The sequence below is a fragment of the Anolis carolinensis genome, chromosome 2 (genome assembly GCF_035594765.1).
Source record: "Anolis carolinensis isolate JA03-04 chromosome 2, rAnoCar3.1.pri, whole genome shotgun sequence".
Taxonomy (NCBI): domain Eukaryota; kingdom Metazoa; phylum Chordata; class Lepidosauria; order Squamata; family Dactyloidae; genus Anolis; species Anolis carolinensis.
Window position 1 is genome coordinate 213,588,866 of NC_085842.1, and position 21,697 is coordinate 213,610,562.

Consider the following 21,697-nt stretch of genomic DNA (forward strand, 5'->3'; position numbering starts at 1 on the left):
ATCTTGTTCAACAGTGGATAGGCAACATGGATAATAGTGAAAGGGGTGTAACATTATTCTTAATTGCCAAAAAGTCTGACTCATGAACTGAGTAGCAACTTGTGCTGAAATGGTAGAATGTTTTAATTTGAATTCCAGAGCCCTTTAACTGCCAGCTCATAAAGCGCACTGGAACACTTCCTGGAATAATTTAAGCACAACTTTCTAAATTGTGGAATCTGTTCCTTTGCTTTTCCTCTAGAGCTTTTGTTTATTTCTATGGATAAAATATTCAGATCTCAGGGTATTTGTGCATGAGTACAACAAAAGCAAGTGTTATATCTGTGATAGTGGGCATGCTGCAATTTTGAGGCATAATGAAAAGTATGTGATAATGAGCAGAAAACCGAGGCTACTGTAATCTCATTTTTATTTTTCAAAAAGCAAGTTTCTATTCCATGCAACTATGTATTTGAAATTGTTAGGAAAATACCTGCTAAAATCTTAAAAGCTAGCGGGGTCACTTAGTGAGTAACACACTAGACCAGGGGTCCCCAAACTTTTTAAACAGGGGGTCAGTTCACAATCCTTCGGACCATTGGAGGGCCAGACTATAGTTGGCCACCGAACAACAACAACAACAACAACAACAATAAATAATAATAATAACAGCAATAATAATAAAAAGAGAGTTAGAAGAGACCCTTTGGGCCATTGAGTCCAACCCCCTTCTGCCTTTGTGCCCCGAAAGCACAAGCAAAGCACCCCTGACAGGTGGCCACCCAGCCTCAATGTTAATAATAATAATAATCATCAAAATCATCATCATCACGATGTGCCAATTACAAAAGGCCACCCTACTGGGATCTGCACGCATCATCCGAAAATACATCACACAGTCCTAGACACTTGGGAAGTGTTCGACTTGTGATTTTGTGATACGAAATCCAGCATATCTATCTTGTTTGCTGTGTCATAATAAAATAATAATAATAACAGCAATAATAATAAAAAAGAGGGTTGGAAGAGACCCTTTGGGCCATTGAGTCCAATCCCCTTCTGCCTTTGTGCACCAAAAGCACAAGCAAAGCACCCCTGTCAGATGGCCACCCAGCCTCAATGTTAATAAATAATAATAATAATAATAATAACAATAATAATAATAATAATAATAATAATAATAAAGAGGGTTGGAAGAGACCCCTTGGGCCATTTTGTCTAACCCCCTTCTGCCTCTGTGGACCAAAAGCACAAGCACAGCACCTCTGACAGATGGCCACCCAGCCTTAATAATAATAATAATAATAATAATAATAATAATAATAATAATAATAATAATAATAATAATAATTATAAGTATTGGAAAATGAACATGCAAAGATACTGTGGGACTTCCGAATCCAGACTGACAAAGTTCTGGAACACAACACACCAGACATCACAGTTGTGGAAAAGAACAAGGTTTGGATAATTGATGTTGCCATCCCAGGTGACAGTCGCATAGATGAAAAACAACAGGAAAAACTCAGCCGCTATCAGGACCTCAAGATTGAACTTCAAAGACTCTGGCAGAAACCAGTACAGGTGGTCCTGGTGGTGATGGGCACACTGGGTGCTGTGCCAAAAGATCTCAGCCGGCATTTGGAAACAATAGACATTGACAAAATCACCATCTGCCAACTGCAAAAGGCCACCCTACTGGGATCTGCACACATCATCAGAAAATACATCACACAGTCCTAGACACTTGGGAAGTGTTCGACTTGTGGTTTTGCGAAACGAAATCCAGCATATCTACCTTGTTTGCTGTGCCATACAACGCCGTTGTGTTGATAATAATAATAATAATAATAATAATAATAATAAAAAATAATAATAATAATGATGATGATGGTTGTAAGAGAAGAAGAGAACCCTTGGGTCATTTAGCCCAACCCCCTTCTGCCCTTGTGCCGTGGGGGCCGGATAAATGGCTTCGGTGGGCCGCATCCGGCCCCCGGGCCTTAGTTTGGGGACCCCTGCACAAGACATTACGGCTGTACAACTCAAGTTTCTTCTTCTTCATTCACACAGTCGTTTCCAACTCTTTGTGACCTCCTGGACCAGTCCACGCCAGAGCTCCCTGTCAGCAGTCGCCGCCCCCAGTTCCTTCAAGGTCAAGCCAGTCACCTCAAGGATACCATCCATCCATTTCGCTCTTGGTCGGCCTCTCTTCCTTTTTCCTTCCATTTTCCCCAGCATCATGATCTTCTCCAAGCTTTCCTGTCTTCTCATGATGTGGCCAAAATACTTCAACTTTGCCTCTAGTATCCTTCCCTCCAGTGAGCAACCGGGCATTATTTCCTGGAGGATGGACTGGTTGGATCTTCTTGCGGTCCAAGGCACTCTCAGGATTTTCCTCCAGCACCAAAGTTCAAAAGCATCTATCTTCCTTCACTCAGCCTTCCTCATGGTCCAGCTCTCGCATCCATAGGTTACTATGGGGAATACCATTGCTTTAACTATGCGGGCCTTCGTTGACAGTGTGATGTCTCTGCTTTTCACTATTTTGTTGAGGTTGGCCATTGTTCTCCTCCCAAGAAGGGGCCGGGCTGTGTCGCAGCTGGTTAAGTAGCCAGCTGCAATAAATCACTCTGACCAAGAGGCCGTGAGTTCGAGGCCAGCCCGTGCCAGGGTGAGCACCCTACAATTAAAAATAAAAAATAGCCCCTGCTCGTTGTTGACCTAAGCAACCGAAAGATAGTTGCATCTATCAAGTAGGAATTTAGGTACCACTCTGCAGGGAGGCAAATTTAACTAATTTACAACACCATAAAACTCATCCAGCTCCCGTTTGGAAGTATCCATCAAGATGCCACAGTGGATGATGAAGCAGCTGCTCCCCCTGTGGCCGGAATCGAGCGTCTCCTCAGGAAGCTGGAATTTGGAGAATGTTAAATCGCCTCTGCGTCTCTGTCTCTGTCTCTATGGCATTGAATGTTTGCCATTATATGTGCACATTGTGATCTGCCCTGAGTCCCCTTCGGCATGAGAAGGGCGAAATATAAATACTGTAAATAAATAAATAAACGTCTTCTGATTTCCTGGCTGCAGTCTGCATCTGCAGTGATCTTTGCTCCTAGAAATATAAAGTCTGTCACTGCCTCCACGTTTTCTCCCTCTATTTGCCAGTTGTCAGTCGGTCTGGTTGCCATGATCTTGGTTTTCTTGTTGTTTAACTGCAGCCTGGCTTTTGCACTTTCTTCTTTCACTTTGGTGATAAGGCTCCTCAGCTTCTCCTCACTTTCAGCCACCAGAGTGGTATCATCTGCATACCTAAAGTTTTTAATGTTTCTTCCAGCAATTTTAACTCCAGCCTTGGATTCATCAAGCCCCACACGTCGCATGATGTGTTCTGCATCCAAGTTGAATAGGTAGGGTGAAAGTATACAGCCCTGCCGTACTCCTTTCCCAATTTTGAACCAGTCTGTTGTTCCGTGGTCTATTCTTACTGTTGCTACTTGGTCTTTATACAGATTTCTCAGGAGACAGACAAGGTGACTTGGTATCCCCATACCACCAAGCACATGCCACAGTTTATTATGATCCACACAGTCAAAGGCTTTAGAATAGTCAATAAAGAAGAAGTAGATGTATTTCTGAAACTCCTCTGTCTTTTCTGAACCCAACTTGGACATCTGGCAACTCTTGCTCCATGTATTGCTGGAGTCTGCTTTGTAGGATCTTGAGCATTACCTTACTGGCATGGGAAATAAGTGCCACTGTACAGAAGTCTGAGCATTCTTTAGCAGTTCCCTTTTTGGGTATGGGGATATAAATCGATTTTTTCCAATCTGGTGGCCATTCTTTGTTTTCCATATTTGCTGGCATATGGCATGCATCACCTTGACAGCATCATCTTCCAAGATTTTAAACAACTCAGCTGGGATCACGTCGTCTCCTGCTGCCTTGTTATTAGCAATGCTTCTTAATGCCCATTCAACCTTACTCCTTAGGATGTCTGGTTCTAATTCGCTCACCACACCGTCAAAGCTATCCTCTATATTATTATCCTTCCTATACAGATCTTCTGTATATTCTCGCCACCTTTTCTTGACCTCTTCAGCTTCTGTTAAGTCCTTGCCATCTTTGTTTTTGATCATGCCCATTTTTGCCTGAAATTTATTTCCGGTGTTTCTGATTTTCTGGAGGAGGTCTCTTGTCCTTCCTATTCTATTGTTTTCTTCCACTTCCATGCATTGCTTGTTTAAAAATAGTTCCTTGTCTCTTTTGGCTAACCTCTGGAATTGCGCATTTAGTTGGGCATATCTCCCCCTATCGCTGGTTTCTTTCACCTTCCTTCTTTCTTGGGCTACTTCCAGTGTCTCAACAGACAACCATCTTGCCTTCTTGGTTTTCTATTTCTTTGGGACATAGTTTGTTGCCGCCTCCTGAACAATGTTGTGAACTTCTGTCCATAGTTCTTCTGGGACTCTATTTATCAAGTCTAGTCCCTGAAATCTATTCTTCACCTCCACTGCATATTCACTAGGAATATTTGTGAGATCATATCTATTTGGTCTGTGTATTTTCCCCATTCTTTTTAGTTTGATTCTAAATTTTGCAATAAGAAGTTTGTGATCTGAACTACAGTCAGCTCCAGGTCTTGTTTTCACCGATTGGATGGATGTCCGCCACCTTTGGCTGCAAAGGATGTAGTCAATCTGATTTTGGTGTTGATCATCTGGTGAAGTCCATGTGTAAAGCCGTCTTTTAGGTTGTTGGAAAAGGGTGTTTGTTATGCACAGTGAGTTTTCCTGGCAAAATTCTATCAGCCTACATCCTGCTACATTTTGTTGTCCCAAACCATGCTTGCCTGTGATCTCGGTTGTCATTTGACTGCCCACCTTAGCATTCCAATCTCCTGTAATGAAAATAATGTCTCTTTTTGTGTATTATCCAGTAGACGCTACAGATCCTCATAGAACTGATCTAATTGTGCTTCTTCAGCAGCTGTGGTTGGGGCGTATATTTGGATCACTGTGATGTTAAAAGGCTTGCCCTGAACTCGAATTGAGATCATTCTATCATTTTTGTGTTGTATCCAAGCACTGTTTTAGCAACTTTATTGTTAATTATGAAGGCTATGCCATTTCTTCGGTGTTCCTCTTGTCCGCAGTAGTAGATCTGGTGGTCATCTTTTGTGAAGTGGCCCATTCCAGTCCATTTCAGTTCACTGATTCCCAGAATGTCTATCTTTAATCTTGACATCTCACCAATAACCATGTCCAGTTTGCCCTGGCTCATAGATCTTACATTCCAGGTTTCTATAGTGTGTTGATCTTTAGAACATCGGATTTGTCGTTCACCTCCAGCACCGTCAGCCGTTAGCCTTCCTTTCAGCTTTGAGGTAACTGCGTCATCACATCTGGGGTTAGTTGGACTAGTCCTCTGTTCCTCCCCAGTAGCATTTTGACCATCTTCCGACCTGGGAGTCCTATCTTCCAATGATATAACGACATTTCTCTAGATATACTGGTCCAGAGAATTCTAGCTTAGTTTGCTCTTTTATGTTCCAAAGCCTGGGCCCATGCAGAATTGTGTCTGTTCATTGATAAGACAGAACTTTTATGTCTGGCTTTTAGTATGTGCTCAAGTTACTGGTAGCAGTAAAGTATTTTTATTGGGTACCTTGTCTGCTAGAGCTGTAAATATTAATGCTTCAAGAACTGAACATGATAATGCTTAGGCATCTGGATGTCTTGAATGCTGCTGATGAAGTGTAAGATAGCATCGCTAGGATTCTTGGTCCAGTAGGAAGCCCATAATAGTAAGTGCAATTCTTGACTTAACTGTGTTAATGATCATACTTAACTTCAGAAATTAGATATTTTCCCCAGTACTTCTTCAGAAATGCTGTCAAACCATGTATTGGCAATACAGAAATCTTGGGCTCATCCTGTTTAAGTAATAATTAAGTAATAATTCACACCTGTGTTGTCTATACTGATATTTTGTGGTGTCTCCTAAGGTCCCTCTTCAAGTACAGCTGTGGTCGAGTGTCCGAGATCTGGCATCGCCCCCCAGATCTGTATTCTATAATGCCCTCCGAACGAATACTGCAGCTTGCAGAACCTAGACAATACTTAGACATCTACCTGAAACAAAGGTGAGATTCTCCCACTGCCAGCTGTATTACTCTTGTGTTCCAATTGGGTTTTCAGCACAGTTTCAAAGCTTTTAAGAGACAACCCTTCAGAGGGGCTCACATTCTAACAGCACCTGTATTGGTGCTACCCCTCACACGTGTTGATGATTCCTGCAGTATGTTGTGGTTCCACAATACCCAATATTTAGAAAGGTTACTATTTGAGGATAGCTCCCTGAATTGAGCATGAGGGGTTGTATGTCAAATAAGTTTTCTAAACTCTACATAATTCAGCAGTATTGTGTTTAAGAATGTCGGGGAAGAGGGTGAATGGCAGCAATGTGACTCATTCACATACAAATCTCTAATTTCTTCCCATACTTAAGCCGCTCCGAGTCCCTTTGGGGAAATAGCAACCTTCTCAAGCCTCAACTAGTTATTTGTTATGTATATAACTCAGATTGCTCACTGTATTGCATGTGCGTGTATTGGTTTGTAATTTTCTTTAACTCTTTGTTTTGGGAGGAGCTGCAGACCATGTGATCAGATCTGGGCTTGTTCAGGACTCAGACTCCATTTTTGAAACAGTGTGCTTTTAGACTTTATAGGAACTGTGTGTTTTCAGATGTCAGCAGGAACAGTATGCTTACAGACTCCATTGGACTTTCAGACTAAACAGACTCTATTAGACTCTCAGGACAGAGAGATGCTTTAGATTATAGACTGTTGAATATGAGAAATATGCCCTGTGTTACCCACACAGAGAAACTACTTCAGATCCTATTTGTAACTGGATTGATAAGCAAAGTACCTGTATGCTGAATACATGATGTTTGTGAGTAAACCAATTATGTTACTTTTAAAGAAATCTGCTTATTTTTGTCTCTTGAGAGCATGATTTAAAGGCAAATATATTTTAAAGGAGAGTAGATGTTTTTGGGCAACTAAAAAGAACACTTCTGAAACTCTGCTATATATGTGTGTTTTGTGCATTGACATATCTTTGTCCCTAACCATTCAAAGACATACCAGTTTAACAGCTGAGAAACCACATTGCCTTGCATGAATGCCATTTTCCCCAAAGGGTTATGACTCTAACAGGTCATGCTTTTTCTCAAGAGGTTATGGCATCATTTTTCAAAAGGTTGTTACTACTAACAAGGTTGTGATCATAAAATTTCCAAAAAGTTATGGAGATTTCCATTTTCCAAAATGGAGAACTAGCTTTCTTGGTCCAAACCTGCTCTCCCACCTGTGCTCCCTTCAGGAACATAGTTTTCACTGTAGATAATTGTTGCTCTCCCATCACCCTCTCCCAATAACATATACAAAACCCAAGAAGATCAGTTTACTCTTACAGGTCTTGCCTCTAAATTGTTGTTTCTTTGTATATACATAGATATCTGTGCATTACTCATACTCATAAGGCAGTGGTTCTCAACCTGTGGGTCCCCGGGTGTTTTGGACTACAACTCCCAGAAATCCTAACAGCTGGTAAACTGGCTGGGATTTCTGGGAGTTGTAGGCCAAAACACCTGGGGATCCACAGGTTGAGAACTACTGCTATAAGAGATCATCTGTGCCCACCCCACCCCCCATCAAGGGGAAAGGGGAGTAGCCAAGGAATATTGTATACACTGCAACTATTGGACCACACAAGCACTTTGTGGTTTTTTGTTTTTTTTATTTTGCTGTGATATATCCCGGAAGTAAAAATAACCAATCTTCTGGATGGGAATAAGTTCTGATGCTGGGAATTGCCACTGAATGCTCTGAGACTGCAGAAATACCTGGTTAATTTAAAAATAGTTCCTCCAAAATTACAGCAATAGCAGCCAACAACAATATTTAGTCTGTCTTGATATGTTCATAACTCATTTAAGTAGAAGAGACTTCAGCTGCAAAATTTGTTGGTTGCTTCAGTGGATTGTTCTACCTCTGTAAAAGGTGGATCTTGTAGACTTGCTATCTATAGCGTGCATCTATATTTGTTTATTTGAGTGAGGGTGCCAAATTAAAATTTAAAAAACCATGAGGTCAGATGGATGAATGGATGTCAGTATTCAGGCCTTGCAGTTGATCTAGACATCGCCAAAGGTGTTCACATTAAAAAAGGTAAAGGTTTTCCCCTGACGTTAAGTCCAGTCGTGACCGAATCTGGGGGTTGGTACTCATCTCCATTTCTAAGCCGAAGAGCTGGCATTGTCTGTAGACACCTCCAAGGTCATGTGGCCAGCATGACTGCATGGAGCGCCATTACCTTCCTGCCGGGGCGGTACCTATTGATCTACTCACATTTGCATGTTTTCAAACTGCTAGGTTGGCAGGAGCTGGGGCTAACAGAGGGCGCTCATTCCGCTCCTGGGATTTGAACCTGGGACCTTTCGGTCTGCAAGTTCAGCAGCTCAGTGCTTTAACACACTGTGCCACCACCAGGGGCCCTCACATTATTCACATTATTCTCCCTGAAAAACATGCTAGTAATTTATGTCTGGAATGTATTTGCCAATTATATCAGAATGATAGGATGACATCATTTGCAAAAGCTTTATAGTGCAATGGGACACAATTCATTGGCCTCCTCTGCTTCTTGGTCCTCTTCTTGCTTTTCCACTGTCAGTTGAACCAGACTGCTGGCCACTCCCCTTTCCCACCAACTGCAAAACGTGATAGTGAAGTATAAAAAGGAAAACAGATGAGCAGTGAAATACTGCAGATATCACAGGAGGCACTAGTAAGGAGAGAAGGCTTCTGTTTAAAGAGAAAAAAAATCTTTACCTCTTGGTCTTCTTTAAGAAAATGGCTACACTACTTGCTGGGGGCACATATGACTTAAAAGATAAACATAAGGATGGAAATCCCTACATAAAGTAAACATGCTAAGGATGGAAACCTCTTACTTTGTTTTCAGTGTTCTGTGTGGAAAGACATTTGTATGGAGGGTATTAGCTCCAAACAGCAATTTGAGAAGTTACTGACCAGAAATAGACCAGAGAGTACAATAATAGCAATGCTGTTTCTATAAGATGGATTTAAGGAGCTGTTTGAGCATTGTTTAATACGTTATTTCAGTTTCCAAGAAAAACAGGCTAGACATTATGTTTTTACTGTGTGATCACCATGAACTGTAGTATTTTCACAAGAGTTCTCTACAATGTCCTTAAGTGACCCTTAACAAGGAAAGATCAGTTGCATTCATAACGTGTAAAAATTAACAGGCCAGAATTTATTTCTTGAAAGTGGTGTTGGCACTAGATATTTCCCTGTCTCTAAGGGAAAGGGCAGTATTATACCATCGTAACTCACCCACTTCCTATCCCCCAGCAACAATGCATCTTCTGTCATAAACATGGACTAGAAATAGTCACTTTGCAAGCTACCTTTCCAATACTGTGCGGTGTGTTAACATCTAGCTGTAAGTACCCCCAACCCCCTTCTTTGTCCCCATCCCAGCAACCCAAGCAAAGTTTAATTTTAAAAAGGTGGCAAACTGTTAAATCTACTTACACTGGAGTTGATTAACATACAGTAGTTATGAAACATCATTAGTTACAAATGTAGCCACTGGAGTTGACTAATATAGTTATGGAACATTATTAGTTACACATGTAGCAATGCAAATTATCCCGTTTCTCTAAGAGTAACCATTTTTATCTGTTTAGCAATTCAAATTGCTAAATAGATTAGCAGGTGACTAACACAGTCAGTTACTTTCTCAATTTCCAGTCAATCAGAAACCATGGTTCCTTGCAAGTATTTCACAGGGGTTTCCAACTAATTGAAATATGGGGTTTTCTGAATTTATATTGTAGTTTTATACGCTATTGATTTTTGTGTTGTACTGTGTGTTTATTTTATGCATTGTTTCAGGCACTTTGTGTCACATGTAAGCCGCCACGAGTCCCTTTGGGGAGATGGAGGTGGGGTACAAAAATAAAGTTATTATTACAGTAGAGTCTCACTTGTCCAACATAAACAGGCCAGCAGAATGTTGGATAAGCGAATATGTTGGATAATAAAGATGGATTAAGGAAAAGCCTGTTAAACATCAAATTCGTTATGATTTTACAAATTAAGCACCAAAACATCATGTTATACAACAAATTTGACAGAAAAAGTAGTTCAATATGCAGTAATGCTATGTAGTAATTACTGTATTTACAAATTTAGACCCAAAATATCACGATGTATTGAAAACATTGACCACAGAAATGCGTTGGATAATCCAGAACGTTGGATAAGCGAGTCTTGGATAAGTGAGACTCTACTGTAGTTTGTTTCTTCTGCTTATGTTGCTGTACTATAACAAATACATTTGTTCATGTTTTCCCAAATTGATTTATAATAAAAAATTATCCTATAATGAATACTGAGACTCTACAATTACACTAATGCATTTTATTATGAATTAATTTGATTTCTATGTGAATTGCGATTAATACATTTTGTATTGCAAATACACTAAGGCATTCAAATGACAATTACTTAATTATCACTTGGATTTGAGACAGATTTTATTTTCTAATGCTTATGCTTTTATTATAATGTATTGATAAAATAACCAACATGCTTTTATCTGTTTTTAACCACATTTATTTGTATCTTTAGGTCAGATTTGCATATTAGAAATTCTACTCTACTAAGTAGAATTTCTTAGGCTAATCCCTTTTCAGGCAGGGAGACTTCAAGTGTTTGACCAATCAGAAAAATGGCTTACAGCCCCTCGGAAGCTGTAAAACATTGGTTCTCAACTTGTGGGTCCCCAGGTATTCTGGCCTACAATTCCCAGAAATCCCAGCCAGTTTACCAGCTGTTAGGATGTCTGGAAGTTGAAGGCCAAAACATCTGGGGACCCACAGGTTGAGAACCCCTGCTGTAAAGCTGCCAGCATTGCATACATTTTGAATGTCTTCCATATGTGCACATTTTATATTAGGCTGTGACAGCAAAACTCATAAAAAGTCTTGTAGCACCAGAAATACTTGTTGTGGCACGAGCTTGTGTGGACTAGGCCCCCTTCATAAGCTGCATTATCTGGATGTTATGATTTCTACTACAGTACTAATATTTGCCAGTTATAGTTGTGTTAGTGGGGGAGCTGGAAGAGCTCCCAACCAAAGGCATGGTATTCCATACTTATTTTGGAAAGCAGGGGCAGTTCCCAGACAGTTGTTAAAGGTTGCCTGCTTGTGTTTCACTTGCAGACCACGGAGCTCCGCACAATGGACTGTCAGCCCCCCTGCAATTCATTGCAATGCTTCTCCGCGGATTCTGCTCCTTTCCCAACCAAGACCCCTGAATCCATACTTTGTCCTTCCAAGAGAGGTAATGCTACTGCTGCTGAAGCACAGAACACACCAGCAACAGTCTGGCCAAGTGTTTCTGCACAGATTCATCACACTTCTTTTTTTTTTTTTAGCATAGCAAGAGAGGCCTTCTATTAGGTAACTGCTATTGGGAAAAGCTGGCTCAAAGTTCCCCTTCCAGCTTAACTGTTTGAAAGCAGCTGAATGCAACAAGCAATAGCATTGTGTCCCCTTGCTCCTCATTCTCTGAATGTTGAGACAAGCTTAATTTAAGAAGTTAAAAATAACCAGCTGTTTAAGAATAAATCTGTTGTTTTTGGCTACATGCCTTCTGTGATAAAACAGTCCAGAAAGAAACAGGAAAGAATGATTCATTAGCATTCTATTTTCTACAGGGGATTAAAAAATCAGAAGCTGAATCAGCTTCTGACATACCAATGTACTGGGAAGAAAAATTGTGACAGTATCTTTAATGCAATATAATTATTTATTTTACTTATGGCCTGTCTTGCTGCTAGCATGGGACCCAATGCATCTTGGTATAAGGTTTAAATATGGTTGAGCTAAAAAACAACAACCTTACTAAATTAAAATACAATTAAATAAGCTATCACATTAAAACATAGTTAATTTACAAGTACAAAATAATGGAAAAAAGGTTGCCTGTGCATACTGATTTTGGCATTTCCTCCAGATGAGGTGATCTAAGTAAAACTACTGAGATCCTTCATAAGAAACAGGAAACATTTATTATTTCGAAAATCATAGAATCACAGAAACATAGAGTTGGAAGAGACCTCGTGAGCCAATCAGGAAGCAGGAAAATCACATTCAAATCACCCCAACAGATGGCCATACAGCATCTGCTTAAAAGGCTCCAAAAAAAGGAACCTCCACCACACTCTGGGGCAGCGAGTTCCACTGCTGAAAAGCTCTCACACTGAGGAAGTTCTTCCTAATGTTCAGGTGGAATCTCCTTTCCTGAAGTTTGAAGCCATTGTTCTGTGTTCTAGTCTCCAGGGCAGCAGAAAACAAGGCCTCCTCCATATGACTTCTCACATATTTATACATGACCATCATGTCTCCTCTTAGCCTTCCCTTCTGCAGGCTTAACATGCCCAGCTCTTTAAGCCGCTCCTCATAGGGCTTGTTCTGCAGACCCCTGATCATTTTAGTCCCCCTCCTCTGACACAGTCCAGCTTGTCAACGTTTCCCTAAAATTTTGGTGACCAGAATTGGACACAGTATTCCAGGTGTGGTCTGACCAAGGCAGAATAGAGGGATAGCATGACTTCCCTGGATCTAGACACCTTTTGCAATATTTGCTTACAGTAATCCAACTATAGTATGCTGGATACATGGGGATGTAAAAGATCAACAGACATTGTTGGATGTGCAGTTGGCATCAAAAAAATATCATCTGCTACTGCATTTTAATAAATTGCGAAGTATTAGGAACATGCACAGAAAGCTGTTTATGCACATTGATATCTCTAGCATTTAAGTTTCTGTCTTCAGTTTTGCTCTCTGGATGTCTTTGTAGCTATCATTGTTCCCAATATCTGTAACCCCATTTGCATCACACATACACAGTTCATCGTACTCTGGTATGTCACCTCTTTGCTCTGAGATCTACAAAGTGTTTGGGCCAATAAGTACATTTATAAGTCTAGAAAACCTTTGTGGATACTGCTACAAACTGGCTGCTATGTTTTAATAGCAAAACAGCGGCTATAGGAATATGACTGCTAACAAAATACAAGTTGTCGAAGGCTTTCATGACCAGAATCACTGGGATGTGCTGTGGTTTCCAGGCTGTGCCCGGAAATCCCATTTCTCCATTGGTTCACCTCCCAAGATGTAATGGATAGCTACTTCCACTATGTCCACAAACATACAAATGCTAGCATAACTTGGGGCTAAACCAGTGTTTTCACCAACAAGATTCTAGTCTCTTTCTAACTTAGTGGTTCTCAACCTGTGGGTCCCCAGGTGTTTTGGCCTACAACAAATCTCAGCCAGTTTACCAGATGTTAGGATTTCTGGGATCTGAAGGCCAAAACAACTGGGGATCCATAGGTTGAGAACTACTGATCTAACTGATCTAACTGCTGCCATCACAGTCTACTCACATCATCTCTCCCCATTTGCTGGGGTAAAAGGCTCAGGATCCTTGCAAAAGTGGAAAAAATGAAAATAATAAAAACACCTTTTTAACGTAATAGAACAGCTCTTTCAGGATTTCTAGACTGTCCAGTGTGGTTCTATGGCCACCTTCTGCCAGAAATTTACTATAGAATCACATTAAAGGACCCACTAATGTCTAGAGAAGAAATCTCTAGGACCTCCAGCACAACTCCTTGGTCAACTCCTGGCTGTGACATGCTGGATGACCTAGAGATTCTTAGAGAGAACATATTAATAAAATCTGAGAAAGTGAAACCCTCAAATACGGAGGACCAACTAACTGTCCCAACGAATATACCGTATATACTCGAGTATAAGCCGAGGCACCTAATTTTACTACAAAAAACTGGGAAAACATTGACTCCAGTATAAGCCGAGGGTGTTAAATTTCAGAAATAAAAATAGATTCCAATAAAATTACATTAATTGAGGCATCAGCAGGTTAAATGTTTTTGAATATTTACATAAAGCTCAAATTTAAGATAAGACTGTCCAGCTCCGATCAAATCATTATTCTCATCTTCTTCAATGTGAATGTGCTTATGTATCCTTTTAATAATAATAGAGTAAAATAATACATGTAATAATAATAATAATAATAATTATTATTATTATTATTATTACAGGAAAATAATACAAGTCATAATAAATAGAGTAAATAATACATGCAATAATAATAATAATAATAATATCAGAGTGAAATAATAAATGTAATTATAATAATAATAAAAATAGAGTAAAATAAATGTAATAGTAGCAACAATAATAGAGAAAAATAATAAATGTACTATATATTCTCGAGTATAAGCTGACCCAAATATAAGCCAACCAGGACTCTTACCCGAGTACAGGCCTGTAGCGAGGGGGCGGTTTTAGGGGTTCAACCCCCCCCCCCTCAAATTTTCAGGTTATAAAAAAAACCTGGTTTACTCATGAATTTTAACTGGTTAACCAAATCCCCATGCTAAGTCTATGAGACACAAAACATTAAGAGTCCCTCCAGGCACTATCTCAAGCAGATATTGACAGGTTTGTAGTGGGGAGGGGTGTGTGCTAGGGGTTAAACCCCCCCCCCCCCCGAAATCTTTTTTAAAAAAACCCGAAATTTTTTTCTGGCTACGGCCCTGCCCAAGTATAAGCCGAGGGGGGCTTTTCAGTCTTAAAAAAAGGGCTGAAAAACTAGGCTTATACTCGAGTATATACAGTAACTGTCCATTCAGATCATTTTCCCATACATAATCTTCACAGAAACTCAGCTTCCTTTGTGGCCCATAGCTCTTGTTTTCCCTTCCTTTTTGTTGCAATGCACTCCCACTCTGCTCAGTTGATATAGATGGCTAACATCCTGCTACTTGATCTGTTGTGTAAGATTTATTAGTCAGATGAAAGTACAACCCAGACATGTGTTGTTTCTTCAGCAACACTAATGAGAACAGTATTATGAAAACATTACCATATGGATTGACCAAGCAGTTTCCTTTCTGCGTAAACATGACTAGAACCTGTGTGGTGTAGCTGTGCTTTTCTCTTACAAATGACAAGAAGAGCCTTTAATAGAAAAGGAAGTGAATCTGTGGAAGAGCCATTGCTGAGGCACACATGGTTGGCAGGGTGTAGTGGCTTCCACTTATACCCACTCTCCTGTCCCTCTTCTGTGGACACCAACTGTGGGAACTTCTTAGGTCCCTTCTACACTGCCATATAATCCAGATTATCAAGCAGATAGTCCACATTATGTGCTTTCTTAGGCCCCTTCTACACTGCCATATACTCCAGATTATCTGATTTGAACTGGATTATATGAGACTACATTGCTATATAATCCAGTTGAAAGCAGATAATCTGGATTTTATATGGAAGTGTAGAAGGGGCACAAGACATACTTATGGTTCCTAGGTGAGACTTTATATATCTGGGTCCCCACAAACACCACCATACTTCATTCATTGCTTCCACCAGGGACTTTGTGTGTCCTAATGTAAGCATTCTAGTATCCCTTATAGCAGCGATTCTCAACCTGTGAATCCCCAGGTGTTTTGGCCTACAACTCCCAGAAATCCCAGCCAGTTTACCAGCTGTTAGGATTTCTGGGAGTTGAAGGCCAAAAAATCTGGGGACCCACGGTTGAGAACCACTGATCTATACTGTAGAATTAAGGCAGATTGACCCCATCTTAACAGCAATGGCTCAATGCTGTGGAATCCTGGGAGCTGTAGTTTGGTGAGGCACCAGCAGTCTTTGGTAGAAAAGTCTAAAGACCTTGTAAAATTACAGCCCGTAGGATTGCATACCATTGAGCAATTTCAGTTAAAGTGGTGTTATACTGCATTAATTCCACACGTTAGGGTATGGATTCTAACTACAGAAAAAGAAATTCTACCTAAACATTAGTGATAAGGACTGTTTGACAGTGGAATACGCTTCATTAGAGTTTGGTGGAGTCTCCTTTTCTGGAAGCTTTCAACAAAAACTGGACGACCATGGCAGAATGTGGTAGCCCTTGCAGTCTCTTCTAACTCTATGATTCATAGAATTATAGAATCATAGAGTTGGAAGAGACCTCGTTGGTCATCCAGTTCAACTCCCCTACCAAGAAGCAGCAAAATCGCATTTAAAGCACCCCCGACAGATGGCCATCCAGCCTCTGCTTAAAAGCCTCCAAAGAAGGAGTCTGGGGCAGAGAGTTCCACTGCTGAACAGCTCTCACAGGATGTTCTTCCTAATGTTCAGGATTCTATCAGATGGGATCTGGTGGCTTCAGACAGCCCTTTTATCATCCTCTCAATAATTTCTCCTGGGTGTTTTATTCTGAAAACATAATGCATTATTTACTAGGTTTGGGGAGCTTTAGTTTGCTTGGTTTAATACAGGAGAATATGCCTTTGTACAATAAGAGCTTCACCTGAAAGCACTCCAGATTCCTTGGGGGAAATGAGGGCCGCTGAATTGATATGAAATTCATTAAATTTGTTTTGCAGCTACAGTAGAGTCTCACTTATCCAAGACTCACTTATCCAACGTTCTGGATTATCCAACATATTTTTGTAGTCAATGTTTTCAATATATCGTGATATTTTGGTGCTAAATTCGTAAATACAGTAATTACTACATAGCATTATTGCGTTTTGAACTACTTTTTCTGTCAAATTTGTTGTATAATATGATGTTTTGGTGCTTAATTTATAAAATCATAACCTAATTTGATGTTTAAATGGCTTTTCCTTAAACCCTCCTTATTATCCAACATATTCGCTTATCCAACGTTCTGCCGGCCCGTTTCTGTTGGATAAGTGAGACTCTACTGTATTCGGTAAGAGGTTTTGGAGGGTTTTTTTGCTTGTTATATAGGTTGCATTTTGGGAACAGTGGGTGAACGTTAAAAAGGAGCACATAGATTTTTTTTTTCATATCAGGAGCGACTTAAGAAACTGCAAGTGTAACTCCAGATGTGTGTGTGTGTGTCTCACATTGGATAACATGGGGGAAAGTTAATACCCCTGTGGTGTTTGTTTTGCCGTCTTTCCTCCTGTTCAGAAGACTTCACTGCATTTTCTGTCCCTGTGATAATTGAATTTTGAAAAAAAAATGGCTTGTTGTGGAAACAAGGATTGGTGAGAAAGCTTCAGTGGAGACACCTTTTCCCCAGGATAACTCTTTCAGGAATGAATTTCCCTTCTGAGGGCTAGATTTCTCTCACTTTCTCACCCTGTTCTTAACTATGAGTTGTATGTATGTAACTCAAGGGCTGCCTGTATATTTAATAAATGCGCTGCTGGCATCTGTCTTTGAACTGTTTGTGAAAGTGTTGTCTGAAAACAAAATTGTTTTTTATACATTCTTTTTCTTTCCATAGGCTGAAACACAGGTTTCACTTTCTTCAAAGAGAGCTTCAGCATCCTTGAGGACAGAGCGTCTCGCCCAGCCAGTAGTGAAGAACTGTATTGTGTACTATGATAACAGATGTGTGGAAGCCCCAATCCGCAGAGTAATTCTATGACTTCAATTCTTTGGGTGTTAGAGGGATTCTTTAATATCAGGATTATCCAAGAGAGCATTTTCAGGCACATGTTTTTATTTCACTTATATATAAAATAGTTGAAGCTCTGGTTATGTAAGGGCATTCATTTTCCTGAAGGCAAAATCTATCTGAAATTAAGAGAGGACACACTTGAGAAAAGTGAAAGACCAGCATCCTGCTGAACTTCAGGATGGGAAAACTGTATGCTTTGGCAGGAAGTCTAAGGCTAGATCTACACTGCCATATAAAATCCAGATTATCTAATTTGAACTGGATTATATAGCAGTGTAGAATCAAATAATCCAGTTCAAAGCAGATAATCTGGATTATCTGATTTGATAATCTGGAGTATATGGCAATGTATCCAGACCACGGCCTCATGTAAACTGCCATATAAAATCCAGATTGTCTGCTTTGAACTGGTTTATATGACAGTGAAGACTCGTATAGTCCAGTTCAAAGCAGATATTATTATTATTATTATTATTATTATTATTATTATTATTATTACATGCATTTATACCCCGCCCTTCTCCCCGAGGGGACTCAGAGCGGCTTACATTCTGCCACGAGGGCCAGCAACAAATATACTATAAAAACAAAACAATTAAAACATGATAAAAACATGATAAAAACATGATTAAAAGTATACAAAAATTAAAACACTGCAAAGCAGCGATATTGCACCATCCTCAGTCATTCAGTACTGCTACAATTACAGATTTGCGACCCGATTACAACAGCCAATGAGCTTATTCGCTGAATGCCTGGGCGCAGAGCCAAGTTTTTAATATGGATTATCTGCTTTGATAATCTGGATTATATGGCAGTATAGATCCATTCTAAGAGGCGAGGAAGAGGCATGGAGGAGGAAGAGTCATTTTGAACCTTTTACTGATGGAGCTACAATGAAATGGGTTTTTAATATTTTATTTTTACTTTTAGTATGTTTCAACCATTTTCGGCATTTTAGGATGCTTTTAGTTGTTGACATTTTGGTTGTTAAGTTACCAGTAATTAGGTTTTGTTACATTGTTGAATGTGTCTATTTCAATGTCTGTACGGTTTTTTCAGCAAGTGAATGTTTGCCTTACATATTGGAAATCGCCCTGGGTCCCTTTGGGGGGGTAGGGCGGTATACAAATGAAGTGTATTATTATTATTTATTATTATTTCACTTGTGCTGTTTCAGTGCTCTCAAGCTCTATTGTTCAAACATAATGTCTTTATGGTACAGTCGTTCACAAGCCTCCTTGAGAACCGCAGAGAAATACAAGATCACACAGACAGTGCATTACAAAGGCCTGACTGCTAATGCAGAACTGATTGCCTGTGTGTCACATTCTTTAGTCACACAGTATTTAATCTCTTGAGGGAAGAAAATCTGAATTTATTTGTAGCTGCTTATATCTGTGGGAAACTTCAGCCACTGTCTAATTTTCTAGGGTTTTTATTTGCACTAGACAAGTAACAGAGATCCCGTAATCTCTTGTTGATAAACTACATACTGTTTTAGCTGTCATTGAAATGCTTTGCATTGAATCCCATGCTTGTTGTTCCTTAATTTTTTTCCTGTTTCCTTCTGTAGGTGAACCCAGCTGCCCTGCAAGCTGTGGCAAGTCCAAGGGTAGTAGAGCTTGCTAAAGCAAAAACTCTCCCTTCTGAATGTGCCCCAGACCGTTCTGCTATGTGGCCCGTGTCATCGGCAGCAAAAAATGCAGTGGCGACATCTAGACTTGAGGAACTTGCTATGCCTCCTAAAAGGTGGGATTTCCTGTGATGACTAGGTTGGCACCATCTGTTTGCACACAGGCTCTGAGTGCTCCTTCAATGGAGTTTTGACAAAAAGAAGTGTGGTTTATACTGGTAGGACCCAAAAACCTTATTGTTTGTTAGTTTTGATTTTGCTGTGAAGGAAATGGTTTAGACTGACTACTGTTTTCCCCCTCTTTGCTTGCAGAGCTCCCACCTTCCTTGTCCAGTTTGATCCAGACGCCTTTGTAGTCAAAGATGCGGCTAAGAATGCGTTGTGTTCGGATAGGCTCAAGCAATTATCACAGCCAGTTAAGCGCTGATTACTCTACCTGACTACCTAATTTTAAGTAAATTAGGAGGACTGTGCTTATATTGTTGGCTTTTTTCAATCATTTGTGTTCAACAGGTAGGATCCTGCCATTTTGTAGGGTAGACAAAAGGTTCGTCTGCATCAGCCCTTTACCCCAAAATAGACTAGAAGCTGAACCTGGATGTCCTGATTAAGCAAATTTTGCCCTATGTTAAGCCAAGCCAGGGAATCATCTGAAGATTTGCTGAAACTCTGGAGCAGCCCTACGCTTCAGGTTGAGTGTCGACATCACAACCACTCCAATCTGCTCCAGTGTCCATATGGTAACAAAACAGCCTTGTATCATTCCCCATTGCTGCAGCAAATGGCCACAAAACTTTCGGGAGTTCTTGGCTGTCGCCAGATGCCTTTACTGATACCTTCCCTCCTCCCTGGTTGCAAAGATGCCCAGCGATGGCCAGGAGCTCTTCTGGGGTTTTGTGGCCATCCAGCAGTAGCAATGGGGAGAAATGATAAGATGACAAACAGTCCAGTGAGACCAAACCCATTGGATGGCCTGAATGCCTCCCTGCTACTGTTGTGGGTCAGACATATAGAGACCTGCAGGGTTGGTTAGTCCAGCAACCTCATCACACTAGAGCTTGGATCCATTTTAAATCCACTTTAGAGAGGGGGCTTTAAACAGCTCAGCCAGACAAGTCCTGGGCCTCACCAAACTACAAACCCCAGAGTTCTGCAGGGGGCAGAAACTGGATTTAAAGTGGATTCATGCTCTAGTGTGATGAGGCAGCAGGACTGATCCCAGATTATGAGCTATATGTAGATGAGCCATATGAGGCATTAATTTGTTTGCTCATAGTGGAAATATTTATTTATTATTGTAAATAAATAAATATGTATTTATTATTATTTATTATTTATTAATAAATATATAATCATTATTTATTAATAAATATATATTTATTATAAGCCTTGTCTGATTCTTGGAATTGTGGGATTCAATTATAGCTTTAAACCCCTCTAGTTTTCCAATGCTTGTAACGTTGCTAGAATTGTATAAAAGATGGCTCAAACTGGCTCTCTGTTACTTCAGAGGGAGAGCTAGAACCAGAGTAGAAATGGCAAAGAAGGACATTTTAGCTATAGATCAAGAAAAAATATTGTAATGGTAAGAGCTGCTCAGCAGTGCAAAAAACCTTGTCTTTGGACTTCAGCTGGGCAGCTTTATCCTGGTTAAGAACTCATATTTCTCTGCCAACCAACATGTTTTTTTAATAAACCATTATAATTTTGATGTAGTATGCCTCCTTCACCAAATGTGTTGCTATCATCCTTGTGCCGGCTGAACTACTGACCTGAAGGTTGGGTTGCTGACCTGAAGATTGCCGGTTTGAATCTGCGAGATGGGGTGAGCTCCTATCTATCAGCTCTAGTTTCCCATGCAACAATATGAGAGAAGCCTCCCAGCAGGTTGGTAGCAGATCTGGACAACATCTCTGTAGACAGCCAATTCTCTCACACCAGAAGCGACTTGCAGTATGTTCTCAAGTCACTGTTAACACGATAAAAAAAATCCTCTTTTAAGTTTCCCTAAAGTGAAGAGTCTTTGAAAGAGTCAGTGTTAAGTATGACAAAAACATTTCACATGGGATCAAACGTTTGAAAACATAGTACTCCACAAAAATCCTGTAGAGAGCTGCAAGATTTCTTTTTTTAAAATGGACTATTTCACTGATACTCATATCACAAAGACAACTTTCAGATTTGGCTAACCTGACTGGTGCTGTGATTTCAAATTTTTCAGGTGGTAGAAACTGATCTATGACTCTAGAAAAAAAAATAAGATGATTTCACAGGAAGTAATAGAAAGGGCTACATGCTGTTTACTGATCAGATCAGATAATGCCATATGATTGCAATTGTGCAAGAATGTTTTATCCTGGAGCTTCTTTAGCTTTGTAGCTGAGGCAAATACCACAGAGGACTAAAGTTGTGATCCTAGCCTCTCTTATTTG

The 21,697-nt window shown here is 40.1% G+C and overlaps 1 protein-coding gene across 3 annotated transcripts in view; it reads left to right on the top strand.

Annotated features, from left to right (window-relative positions):
- The window catches only part of spmap2l (sperm microtubule associated protein 2 like), a 38,844-nt gene extending 17,864 nt beyond the window's left edge, over positions 1 to 20,980 (top strand). For all 3 annotated transcript variants that reach the window (XM_062971705.1, XM_062971706.1, XM_062971707.1), the window contains 5 exons: positions 5,990 to 6,127; positions 11,311 to 11,431; positions 17,453 to 17,584; positions 19,206 to 19,381; positions 19,578 to 20,980. In XM_062971705.1, coding sequence (XP_062827775.1) covers positions 5,990 to 6,127; positions 11,311 to 11,431; positions 17,453 to 17,584; positions 19,206 to 19,381; positions 19,578 to 19,692 — 682 coding nt within the window. In that variant the 3' untranslated portion in view covers positions 19,693 to 20,980. The remainder of the gene's footprint in view (positions 1 to 5,989; positions 6,128 to 11,310; positions 11,432 to 17,452; positions 17,585 to 19,205; positions 19,382 to 19,577) is intronic.
- Positions 20,981 to 21,697: the final 717 nt, after the last annotated feature.